Source organism: Larimichthys crocea, chromosome X (genome assembly GCF_000972845.2).
Source record: "Larimichthys crocea isolate SSNF chromosome X, L_crocea_2.0, whole genome shotgun sequence".
NCBI lineage: Eukaryota > Metazoa > Chordata > Actinopteri > Sciaenidae > Larimichthys > Larimichthys crocea.
In genome coordinates, this window is record NC_040020.1 from 13,142,152 (window position 1) to 13,153,661 (window position 11,510).

Here is an 11,510-nt window from a genome sequence, read left to right on the forward strand (position 1 = left end):
ATAAAATTCAATCCGTAGCAGCAGAGCATTTCACCCAAGGTTTCATTTACAACGTGCATCATAAGGGTGACAGAACAAAGACATCAGTTACATCATTATTATTGAATACTTAAAATACTAAAAGCCTTTATTTAGTATAGCACCTTTCACAGGACAATTCCAAGTGCCCACGACTGACAGGGGCCCCAAAAAATAGGTAAACACCAATATAAAATGATTAAACCATCATAATTGAGTATATATATTTCAAATATAATAATGAAATTAATTATCAGTTTTTTTACGTGTTTTGGGCAGTAAAAACGGCCTTTAGCACATTTTTGCTAATTTTTATGGTGGCTTTTAATCTTGCATCAAATAGTGAACTGCACTGCATACTGTATACAGACTTGCATGCATGTACAAATCACCAGCAGTAAATATTGTGCTAGCACTAGTATTGAACTACAAGACGCAAAACAGCTGCAAGCCTTTAATTGGAGTTATGTAAAGCTTTTGAAGGGGTAGTTAGGTCCTAGATGTGTGGTGACAACAGCTGTGCAGAGGGGGCCCAATTAGATTTTTTTTTTGTCATGGGGCCCAAAATTCCTGGCGGCGCCCCTGGTTTTTAAGACTCAAAAATAAGTAAATGAAAAAGAAAAACAAAAAAAAACATTTTGTGTGCCTTTTATTTTTTTAAACACACCCGGATGTTACGCAGCTACTGACGTCAAGACCAGGAAGTTCCAACACAGTCAACTTGTCTGCGCGCTGTGCTCGGAGCTCAGTGTCTCTCGTTGGGTTTTTTCTTTGTAAACAAAGTGAAGGGCTCGTGTTTGTTTCAGCATTTTGTCGTTTCGAGCGGGACGAACAGCCTCGGTGTCGCCGTGTGTCCTCTGTCTGTGACACAATGCGTTGTTACCGTCCGTGCTAGCTGGCTAGCCGAGCAGCTAGCAGCCAGTCGCGGTTGTTTTGGTTATTAACGTGAACGGTGACGTTACGCGGACGGTGTCTCGAGCCAGCTTCCACCGCTCCTCGCGCGCATTGAAAGGTTTTGTTTGACGCGGTAAAGTCAGAAACTCTTTTTGTTATACGAGTTGGCTGTTTCAGAGAGATTCATGTGAATCGTGGGTGGTGCAGCAGCTACTTTACCCGCGGTCTCCTACCTGAAGACAGCACTGCTAGGGGCCCGTCCGGTTTGTCCCTTGTCCCCGAACAGTGGACGTCTGGCGAGCTTCCAAAGCTCTCTGTGAACTGGATCCAATGCGTGGGATGATGGGGACCCAGAGCAGTCCTGTCAAGAGTTACGATTATCTCCTGAAATTCCTTTTGGTGGGAGACAGCGATGTCGGAAAGGGAGAGATCTTGGACAGTCTGCAAGACGGGTCGGTAGAGTCTCCTTACGCCTACAGCAGCGGTGAGTAGTTTTCTCTGCGTTTGTTCAGTTGTTAAGAAATGACTTTAAAACAAACAAACAGCAGAATAACCAATAACCAACTCTATGTGTGATCTCAGGGATTGATTATAAGACCACCACAATTCTGCTGGATGGAAGAAGAGTGAAATTAGAGTTATGGTAAGTGTGTGTTTTTTTTTGGCGATATAGAATAAACGGTGGCTGCTGTAAGTGAACAAACCCATAGCATACTGTGTCTGCGTGTGTGTCTTCAACAGGGACACATCAGGACAAGGCCGATTCTGCACCATCTTCAGGTCCTACTCTCGTGGAGCACAGGTGAAGACGTGTAGAGCACTTCTTGTGTTTCCCCCTCACTTTGTGTTGCCGTATATATGCCAACGTGTTGGGTCTTCATTCCACAGGGCATCCTGCTCGTGTATGACATCACTAACGGCTGGTCTTTTGACGGCATTGACCGCTGGATCCGGGAAATTGACGAGGTAATCTCATTCATCCCGTTTGTGGTTGACAGAGGAAAAACAGGAAACGAATGGGAAGGGGGGTTATGTCCTGTCTGTAATCCTTCCATCCCTGAGGAAGACCATTGTCTTTTAATCAGCACAGCTGTGAATGGGAGCAGCTCTTGGTAATCCTGTTTAGGAGATACAGCATATAGCAACAATATTTTTTCTGTTTCCGTCAGCATGCACCAGGCGTACCCAGGATCCTGGTGGGCAACCGGCTTCACCTGGCTTTCAAGCGGCAGGTGCCAACAGAGCAGGCGAGGGCTTACGCGGAGAAGAACAGCATGACTTTCTTCGAGGTCAGTCCGCTGTGCAACTTCAACGTCATCGAATCCTTCACAGAACTTTCTCGCATTGTGCTGATGAGGCACGGGATGGAGAAATTCTGGAGGCCCAACAGAGGTGAGATGGTCTATTTTTAATTTATTTTTCTACATACCAAATCTGTCAGATTAGGATTTGTCTTAGTTTTGGTGGAAAAGGGTCAGTTCACACAAATTATATAACATTCTGGCAGAAAATGTCAGTTCTATTTGTCCACATTGTGTGAGATTTGCCACCCAAGTGCAATGGATGTGAATAGTTCTGTTCATACCTCAAAAATGATGAAAAAATGAAATACAATGGTAGCTAGTACTTCCAATTAAAGCCATTCAGTGTAAGGTCTGATTATCGAGAGTAACTGGAAATTGTTTCTGTAAAGTTACTAGAAACCTCTACATGTATATCCGTTGCTTACTTACTATTGCAAACTATTTCACAATGCCAGTTTCTATGAAGTGGCACTTGAGAACTGTAGCTGTTTGTCTTTCAGGTGTGTTGTTTTTGTCCTATCAAGGTATTGCAACACAAGTCACGTGACAGAGCTACATCTTTGTCAAAATCTAGTAATTTATCTTTCGAATATATTATTCTTTTAGACAGATGTGTAAATGTAAGTGGTTTCAGCTTCATTGTTGGAGAGCTTGAGAAGGAACTTTAAAAAAAAGGAGGAAGAGAAAATACAAACAAAACAAGTAACATAAACACTGATAACAGCATGAAACTACGTTTATAGAGCAAACGGGAATAGGAAATGTGCACAGTGAAAATCTGCCGCTTTTTAGTGGCGTCTAAATAGTATGTATAGATTTCTAACATGACATGACCTCTAGTCATTACATCCACATTTCCTTTTCTTGTTCCACAGTCTTCAGCCTCCAAGACCTGTGCTGCCGTTCAATCGTCTCCTGCACACCCGTGCACCTCATCGATAAACTGCCCCTCCCTGTGGCCATCAAGTCGCACCTCAAGTCTTTCTCCATGGCTAACGGCATGAACGCGGTCATGATGCACGGACGCTCCTACTCTGTGGCCAACAGCGCAGCTTCAGGTGGAAGCAGCAGTGGCGGAAGCAAAGCCAACAGTCTCAAACGTTCAAAGTCCTTCAGGCCTCCACAGAGTCCTCCGAAGAACTCGTCGGCGTCCTCTAAAGGGAACTGTAAGATTTCATAGAGAAGGAGCGGACTAATGGGCGCCTCCTTAGGGCCAGTATTAAAGGTGTTGTTGCCCCAAGAGGTCACGTGGGGCACAGAAGAGCATGAAGAGCTACCAGCAATCTTTTCCAGAAACGGATTCAGCTGTGAACTTACATTGACCTTTGGGAAACCGTCTTGGACAGGTGGTTTGGTTTCTGTTCTCTTTGCGCTTGCTGGTGCCATCTTGTGGATGTCCGTTTACCCGTACTGTTTACTACAGAGGCTCACTGTGATCAAGTAGAACAAGATTTCCCTGGGACCAACAGATGTGAATCAAGGATAATCACTCTCCTGTTAACACTACAAACGAGTGGAGGGACGTTAGCTATCTTTTTATTTGGAATATGATTGTTGTATTTAACGTTGGACTTGAAGTTGTAAATATACATGTGCTAGTTGTTCTGGTCTGTGTTTGGTAATCGATCCTGGAGAGGTGCTTCTTATGCTTGTTTTTGTCTGTTTTGTATTTGTGTAGTGTCTGTCATAGAAAAATTCCCTCTGCAACCTCAAGGGCGTTGAGCTGCTTATTTAAAACTCAGATTAGTGAAGTTTTAAATAAGACTGGCTTCAGTTGAATGTTCTGAATAGAGTGGGGCTAGTTTCTTCAGATAAACTAGTGCTAGACTAAAAAAAAAAAAACCTTCAGTCTAGCATTACTTCATCTGTGAGACTTTCCAGCAAAGTCGAGCTGAGTCGTCCCGCTTTGAAGACTTCCTGCAGTGCCCCTAAATTCCAGCCCAAATGAAATCCCCCTCTATCTCCATCAGTCATTGCTTTGAACATCTGTTGACTTTCTCAGGCCTCTAAATCTTAATAACCTCAGTTTGTCTCATCAGTTTAACCGGTTTAACCCACCAGCAGCATGATCAATCATTATTAAACTCTCGACGCAATTAAGAGACCGCTCGGCGCTGACGAGGAAACCTTGTACAGATTGTTTTGCTCGGTTGCGTCGGCACCTTCAGAAAGTGTCTTGGTATCTTAACAGGAATTTGTGAAACTCAGTGAACATTGGTGAGAGGATTCTTTTCATTTGATTTGCATATTGTATGTATATGCTATATGTATTTATGAATGTAAAACAATATTCATCCGCTACTTCTTTCTGTGGCCATGTGGTTATAATATGTGGGACTGTAAGAATCAGAGGTGGAAAGTCAGATCTGCTACTGTAAACTTTGTATTTAGATATTTGTACTTTTGCTGCTTACGTTTATTCATATTTTTTAGACCCGTCGTTCACAGCAGAAAATGTATTCCTAACAATGTGGCCACTAATGTCATATGAATTTTAATCAGAGCTAATGATATCATTTCTTTTCTAATTGTATAATCGACACAGATACTTTTATTCTGATATACATACTCAGTTTTCTTTCCACCTCTGATCAACGTGCTGTATTTCCACTTCAACATTCCCAGTGTCATGGCTACATGTCTGTGATAAGGTCATCCAGGGCATAAAAAAACTGATTGGTGCATGTTTCTTCCCGGCGCCTGTTTTTATGTGGTGTATTGAGAGCAGTACAATAGGCTAACACAACTCTTTGGTGAACATTTAAAGCACTATGTGTAAACGTTTGATGGTGTTGCTATCAGAGCTGTGTCTCCAGGTTTTGGATACTGGATTCATTCAAATTTGTCTCCATTGAAAACAGTCACCCATCAAAATAAAGGGTAAAACTACAAGGTCGCTTTGTGTTCCCCGCCCCCAGTCAACTTGTGCGTAATGCTGCGATCATGTGTCATTTAAACATTTATCAAGGTCACTGTGGGAATTGTGGGAATATTTTTTTGTACTCTTTGTCCAGTCCGAGTCGCCGGTGCCCAAGTAGCAATAAACCCCGGTGGGGAGGGGGGGGGTTTTCTGAATTGATTAGCTGCTCTCTCGGTATTGGCTAGTTTTGGATAACCGGCACATCGCCGCAGCCCTTGAATGCAGCGCGGTCAAAAGTCACCCAAAGGTTGCAGGGTCACTTCCAATGAAAAGATGAGGGGTGCTGCTTCTCATCGCCTCGGAGCCTCGCGGGGACAAAGATGAGACGCACACTATTGAAAATGTGGCGCTTTACGCCTTCCCACCTGACCGTGGCATCTCTGAGCTCCGTGTGAATGAGGGACCGGTGGTAAATTGACCGACGTCTAGACAAGAAGGACGTAAACAACATGTTTTGCTAGACGTGATGCGACACGCCCCGTGTTTTGGTTTCACGCTTTCCGCCTTGCGCTCCAGGCGACTTTTTTTATTTTATTTTTTATTTTGCCTCCTCGATTTGTGCGACCAAACTAAAGTTCGCATTGCGTAAAACATCTGGAGATATATTATTAGAACTGAAGATGAAATTCTAACTACAACAGCTCTGTGCGAGAGGGGAAAATAAAAACAGCTTATTGCCTTATTTATGAATGACACCTCTATAAATTCTGTCTGGACACGTTTAACGTTGGATTTCTCACCGGAATGTGTAGCTCCGTGCGCACGGTTGTTGGGACAGCTTGCCACCACGGCTCCACGTTTTCTTTGATGTTTTTACAATGTTTGTCCAGTTGCTTAGCGCATGGTGCTGCTTCATAAGACTTTCAGACACTGGACGACTATGGGGGCGGTCAGAGGGGGCTGCCCTTTCCACCTCCATTCACACTCTGAAAGGCTGATGTTGCGTCTTTCTCTCTTCATTGTGCAGGTTTCGTTCGCCTATTTCGCCGTTCGGGGAAATCAAACCTGAATGAGAGTTTGCCCATTCTTTCAAGGGTTTTGTTTTGATGATCAATCCGAAGATTTCATTTGAGCCAACGGCGTTTTTAAGCGCGTTTCTTGGATATATTTTGATCATTAGATGACCAGTGTGCGGGAACTCGTTCTGATCTTTTGGCTCGCTTGCTGCAACTCTCCTCTCTGCGCACAGCAAACTGATTTCCACAATGTCTACGCACAAAACGGACGACTACACTTTATTTCGAATCTGAAGACCTAAAGGAGGAATGGATTTACTCGGTGGGCGACTCATGCAAAAGAGCAATGATGTTTAAATTCCCTCTGCAACTTTTGGGGGATATAAGTATAAAGGATAAAAGTTGGCATAACGCACCCAACTTAAGTAAACCACTGTTTGGATGGATACTTGCGTATTTGTTGATGCTCTTGGTTTGCGAATTACCCGAACTTTCTTTGTGTGCAAGTGTGGCAGGATCCAAAGTTAAACATGAAGGATTTTGTCCCAACAAGCTAAATTCCAATCTGTGGGTTGATGCGCAAAGCACCTGCGAGAGGGAATGCAACGTCGATGAGGTGGTGTTATTTAAGTTATCCCCGTTAGTGTTTTTATCTGTTCATTTTGTCATTTTGTTCGTTCATAAATGCTTTTTTTGTTTGTGTCCTTGCAGGACTGCGCAGACTTTGAGAAATGCTGCACCAACGTGTGTGGCCTCAACAGCTGTGTGGCTGCACGTTTCTCTGATGGCACTCCTGCCCAGCCAGATGGGCAGGGTGGAGGAAAAGGAAACGATGCCCCCACCTCCACTGCTACCTGTGAGGGCTTCATCTGCAGCCAGCAGGGGGCAATCTGTGACATCTGGGATGGACAGCCCATCTGCAAGTGCCAGGACCGGTGCGAGAAAGAGCCCAACTTCACCTGTGCTTCAGATGGCCTCACCTACTTCAACCGCTGCTACATGGATGCAGAGGCCTGCATCCGTGGGGTGAGTTTAACTGTGGTCGCCTGCCGTTTTTACCTGGCCGGGCCTCACACCAGTCCACTGCCTCAGGACACCACAGCCAACCCCACGCCGACATCCTCGCAGGAGGATCCATTGCCCCCCACACTGTACTCCAACCCTCACCACCAGTCTATCTATGTTGGAGGCACAGTCAGCTTCCACTGTGACGTTATTGGAGTCCCCAGACCTGATGTAACATGGGAGAAACAGAGTGAAAGGCGCGAACGCCTGGTCATGAGGCCTGACCAGATGTATGGCAACGTGGTTATCACCAACATCGGTCAGCTGGTCATTTATAATGCACAGGTGTGGGATACAGGTATCTACACCTGCATTGCACGTAACTCTGTGGGAGTTCTTCATGCAGACTACCCGCTGTCTGTTATCCGCCGGGCTGATGATGATTTCTCTGAAGATCCTGAGATGCCCATGGGCCGGCCATTCTCACCAGCAGACTGCCTGGCTGAAGTAGACCTGAGAGTGTGCAGTGGTGAGCGTCATGTAGACTGGTATTATGACAGCAAGCTGGCCTCCTGCATGGCTTTCAGCAACGGTGGATGTGACGACAGCCGCAACCGATTTGAGACTTATGAGGAGTGCAAGGCCTCCTGTCAGAGAGAGGGGATGGGCATCTGCTCACTGCCTGCTGTCCAGGGCCCCTGCAAAGCTTGGGAGCCACGTTGGGCCTGGAACTCACTCATGAAACAGTGCCAAGCCTTTGCCTATGGTGGCTGCCACGGGAATGCCAACAGCTTCCGCACCAAGAAGGAGTGTGAGGCAAACTGCCCACAACCCAAAAGGAAACCTTGTAAGACCTGTCGGGTGAAGGGGAAAATGGTGCCCAGTTTATGCCGGAGTGACTTTGCTATTGTGGGGCGGCTGACAGAACTGGTGGAGGATCTGGACTCTGGGTTAGCCCGCTTTAGCTTGGAAGAGGTCCTGAGAGATGAAAAGATGGGCTTGACTTTCTTTAATACCAAACACCTCGAGGTCACTATAGCCAAGATAGACTGGAGCTGTCCCTGCCCCAACATCACCATGGAGGAAAACCCTTTGCTGGTGATGGGTGTAGTGCAGGATGGCATAGCCATTATCCAATCAGACAGCTATGTCAGAGCCATAACTGAACGCAGACTCAAGAAGCTACGTGAGGTTCTGGGTAAAAAGACCTGTGAGGCATCTTAAAAGTCCCAGAACTCAGACTTGGTAGCCCACAGAAAGTTTGTGGTCACCTTTACCTTTAGCACTGAAGATGAGCATCAGAACTGCAACGAGAAAAGCTGATATTTAATAACAGCTTTTTACATCAAAAGACAAAAACATGTTCAATACTGTATGTTCATTTGTACGTACAATACATATTCGTTACAACACAGTTTGTACTACATTCCAGAGTTAATATCAGTGCTGAAATGCTCCCTCTTTAAAAAAGTTTCAATCTAGTCTAGTGTTTTGATGTTTTCTGAACGTTCATATTCTAAAAAATGAGATAGTAGCAGGATAGCAGCCGCACAGGTGGATTAACTTGCAAAAAATCCTAGCTTATGATATGAAAGATTTAGACTTTTGTTGTGTTTTACTGTTTATTTTGTATTGTCCTCTTTATATTAGTTATAGGTGTTTTAAATAGGTTTCCTTCTGTTGTTATGTCTAATTTTAAGATCTAATGCACGGGAAGTTGTCTCTTAAATATCTCCCTCTGCAAAGCACTTCTGCTAATTAAGTTTTACTGTCTCTGCAAACTGAATGCAGAAATAAAACAGTAGGTGGCTGTGTCAAGGTAAACATAGTACACACAGAGAACATACACGTGCGCCTTAATAATTTTACTCAAGTGTGCAATACAGAAGAACAATGTATAATAGATTACATTATTTCAGTTCTCAAACAATTTCATATAATGTCAGTGTTGTGTTGGAATCTTGGGAGACAATTCATTTACAGTTCTGTAAAATTTGGCAATGTATCTGAGCTTCAAGTGTAAGTTTAAGGCGTTTGACCGTCCTGCTCCGGAACAACAGGATGCTTCACACCAAACTCTCCTTCCTGAACAGAAGACACTTGTTGTTTGCTGGCATGTCGATCTAGAAAACATTAAAAAAAATCAAACCTTAGTAAAGCAGTACTCCCCATAAATGCATTGTTTACATTCTCATCATTTCACGTGTCGAAGATGAAGATTGAGTTTGATTATATGAGCTGGTTACTCACCAACTTCTCCAGGAATAAACCATTTCTCTGTGCGGTAGAACTGAGGAGGGAGATATCCCTGAGTCCCCATTCTGAGTTCCTGTAAGATTAAACATTATAGCATTTATATATACCACAGTCACCTTTGCATTATTTATTGTATGGATGACAAAAACAGATGAGCCTTTGGGATTATGCGTAAAATACTAACTTTCTCTTCCACAAAGCAAAAAGATACAACCGTACGCACAGATCTGATGAGGAATTAACATCTTTGAAGTCAAATTATACCTCCTTATAACCAAATTAACTTCCATGAAGCATTAAAAAAAGATATATAAAACATTAAACATATATTACTTTACCTCTGCCGTAGGCTGTAGTCAAAGTCAATATTACTTTGAGGGGTGATCTGACCATTCACTGCATAAGGCTGAGGGTAAGGACAAAAATATTATGTAGCATCATTTGATCATATGTGATAATTACTTGTCATGAATGTGGTAAGTGTGCGTTTACGACAGCATGAAATGTTTCTTTTACTCACCCCGTATGTCAAAAGAAGACCTTGTGGCTTCAGCACTATTCCAGCCCCTTTGAATAAACCCTGGAAGAAAACAGCAGTGTCTTTAGGCACTAGTATGACATCACATGTGGTGGGGGTTGAGTGGCAGGAGCCCCTTTTTGTTCTCTGTCTTTTTATTATAGACTGAGGCAGGAATTGCAGAGGCTACCTACAGTTATTATTTGAGGAGTTATGGCTCAAAAGGGTCATACTGTATTCACACACTGGGGGGCATACACTGCAATATTTCCTTCGTTGAACGAAGACAGCGCAGTCTTTCTCTTAGAAATAAAAACTTGAATCTATAAATAATGAAAATATTCTTGCTCAGTTCAACATACTCAAACGCATTTTGGTTCTGCTGCTCCAGCTTTACTTGGTCAGTTGCATATGGTGGTTAATGTTCGCTAATGCAACCTAGATATTAATTTGACATGTTAGATTATGTTTTTTTTTTAATTCTTAGCTGCCACATGTGGCTTTAAGTAATAAAGCATTGCTCCTAACTTTGGGGGCTTCTCCCTGCTACGATTGGGCAGGATCAGGGCTGAATTAACCCATTATAGGGGCCCTTATTGGTAATTAGTTTGTTGTGAGTTTATTAATTACAGATTTGTTCAGAGATGTAAACACGATATAAACCAAAATAATAAAACTTTTTCTTAAAACTTTTTTATCTAGGGTCCCCTGTGCTATACATGGCCCTGTCCTGGGTCCTGAGCCCCCCCTGGGGACGTTGCCTACTTTGCCAGTTGGTAATCCAGTTTTAGTTCCTTAAACTGGCTTAGATAACACCAAACACAACACTGCGCATGTAGAAATATCTATAAAAACCAGCAGCCCCACCTCTGTGCAAGCAAACGAAGAAATGTGGATCATGTTGATGTTGACAACCAGATCGAGGCTCTCTGGCTGGATCCCTCCCCAGTACTGAGGGGGCTGAGAAGCATCTAGGTGGATGGCAGGTTTCACATTGTGCAGCTGGTAGTGGGCTCTGTATGCTTCTATACTGAGAATGGGAACAAAGGTGATTATTGTTAAGGCATGCAGCCTCCAACAAAACACACGTTTTACCAGCACAGCATGCCTGTCCTGCATCGCATAGTGATAAATGAACTACCATAACACATGAATGACATAAGTGAACGTCACCAGAGTTTATAACTGTTTATAAACATATAATAATGTAACACTGACACCCACACACTGTGTTTACCTGGCTAGAGACTGGCGATCATACTCTGACGGCTGCCAGATTACATTCCGCAGGCCCTGAGCGAAGTGTGTGACATGCTGCCCGGTACCGGAGGAGATCTCCAGAGCCTGCAGGGGTCTCCCGGTGTTCACGCTCTCCCGGAGCACCGCCAGGATGGGCTCCTTGTTCCTCTCCGCGGCGGCGGCGTTCAGCATCGTGCCAAACCCCGGGTATAACTGTCGAGTTATGCGGCGCAGTGCACGGAGCCACTCCACTATACCTGAGCAAACGTCGCGTCCAGGTTGAATAACTCAACACCACCTACGAGCGTTTTATGTTTTCGCCTGGAAATGGTACACTTCCGAATTGATTCACGTGGCCGACGTGCCGACCAATCAGGACGCTGGGCGGGTACAACCTCCAC

The 11,510-nt window shown here is 44.1% G+C and overlaps 3 protein-coding genes across 3 annotated transcripts; 2 read left to right on the forward strand and 1 right to left on the reverse strand.

Moving 5' to 3' along the window:
- Positions 1 to 693: 693 nt before the first annotated feature.
- Positions 694 to 5,112, forward strand: LOC104921607 (ras-related protein Rab-40C). Its single transcript, XM_010734193.3, has 6 exons — positions 694 to 1,396; positions 1,495 to 1,555; positions 1,654 to 1,714; positions 1,801 to 1,878; positions 2,082 to 2,304; positions 3,092 to 5,112. The coding sequence occupies exons 1-6, from the start codon at positions 1,243 to 1,245 to the stop codon at positions 3,394 to 3,396; spliced, it is 882 nt and encodes a 293-aa protein (XP_010732495.2). The 5' UTR covers positions 694 to 1,242; the 3' UTR covers positions 3,397 to 5,112.
- Positions 5,113 to 5,218: 106 nt separating this feature from the next.
- Positions 5,219 to 8,814, forward strand: wfikkn1 (WAP, follistatin/kazal, immunoglobulin, kunitz and netrin domain containing 1). The gene is made up of 2 exons (XM_010734192.3): positions 5,219 to 6,708; positions 6,804 to 8,814. Exons 1-2 carry the CDS (start codon positions 6,439 to 6,441, stop codon positions 8,319 to 8,321), a joined length of 1,788 nt encoding a protein of 595 aa, XP_010732494.2. The 5' UTR covers positions 5,219 to 6,438; the 3' UTR covers positions 8,322 to 8,814.
- Positions 8,815 to 8,947: 133 nt separating this feature from the next.
- mettl26 (methyltransferase like 26) lies at positions 8,948 to 11,466 on the reverse strand. The gene is made up of 6 exons (XM_010734190.3): positions 11,108 to 11,466; positions 10,738 to 10,900; positions 9,874 to 9,933; positions 9,692 to 9,759; positions 9,348 to 9,426; positions 8,948 to 9,220 (listed from the first exon to the last, which is right to left on the reverse strand). Exons 1-6 carry the CDS (start codon positions 11,299 to 11,301, stop codon positions 9,164 to 9,166), a joined length of 621 nt encoding a protein of 206 aa, XP_010732492.1. The 5' UTR covers positions 11,302 to 11,466; the 3' UTR covers positions 8,948 to 9,163.
- Positions 11,467 to 11,510: the final 44 nt, after the last annotated feature.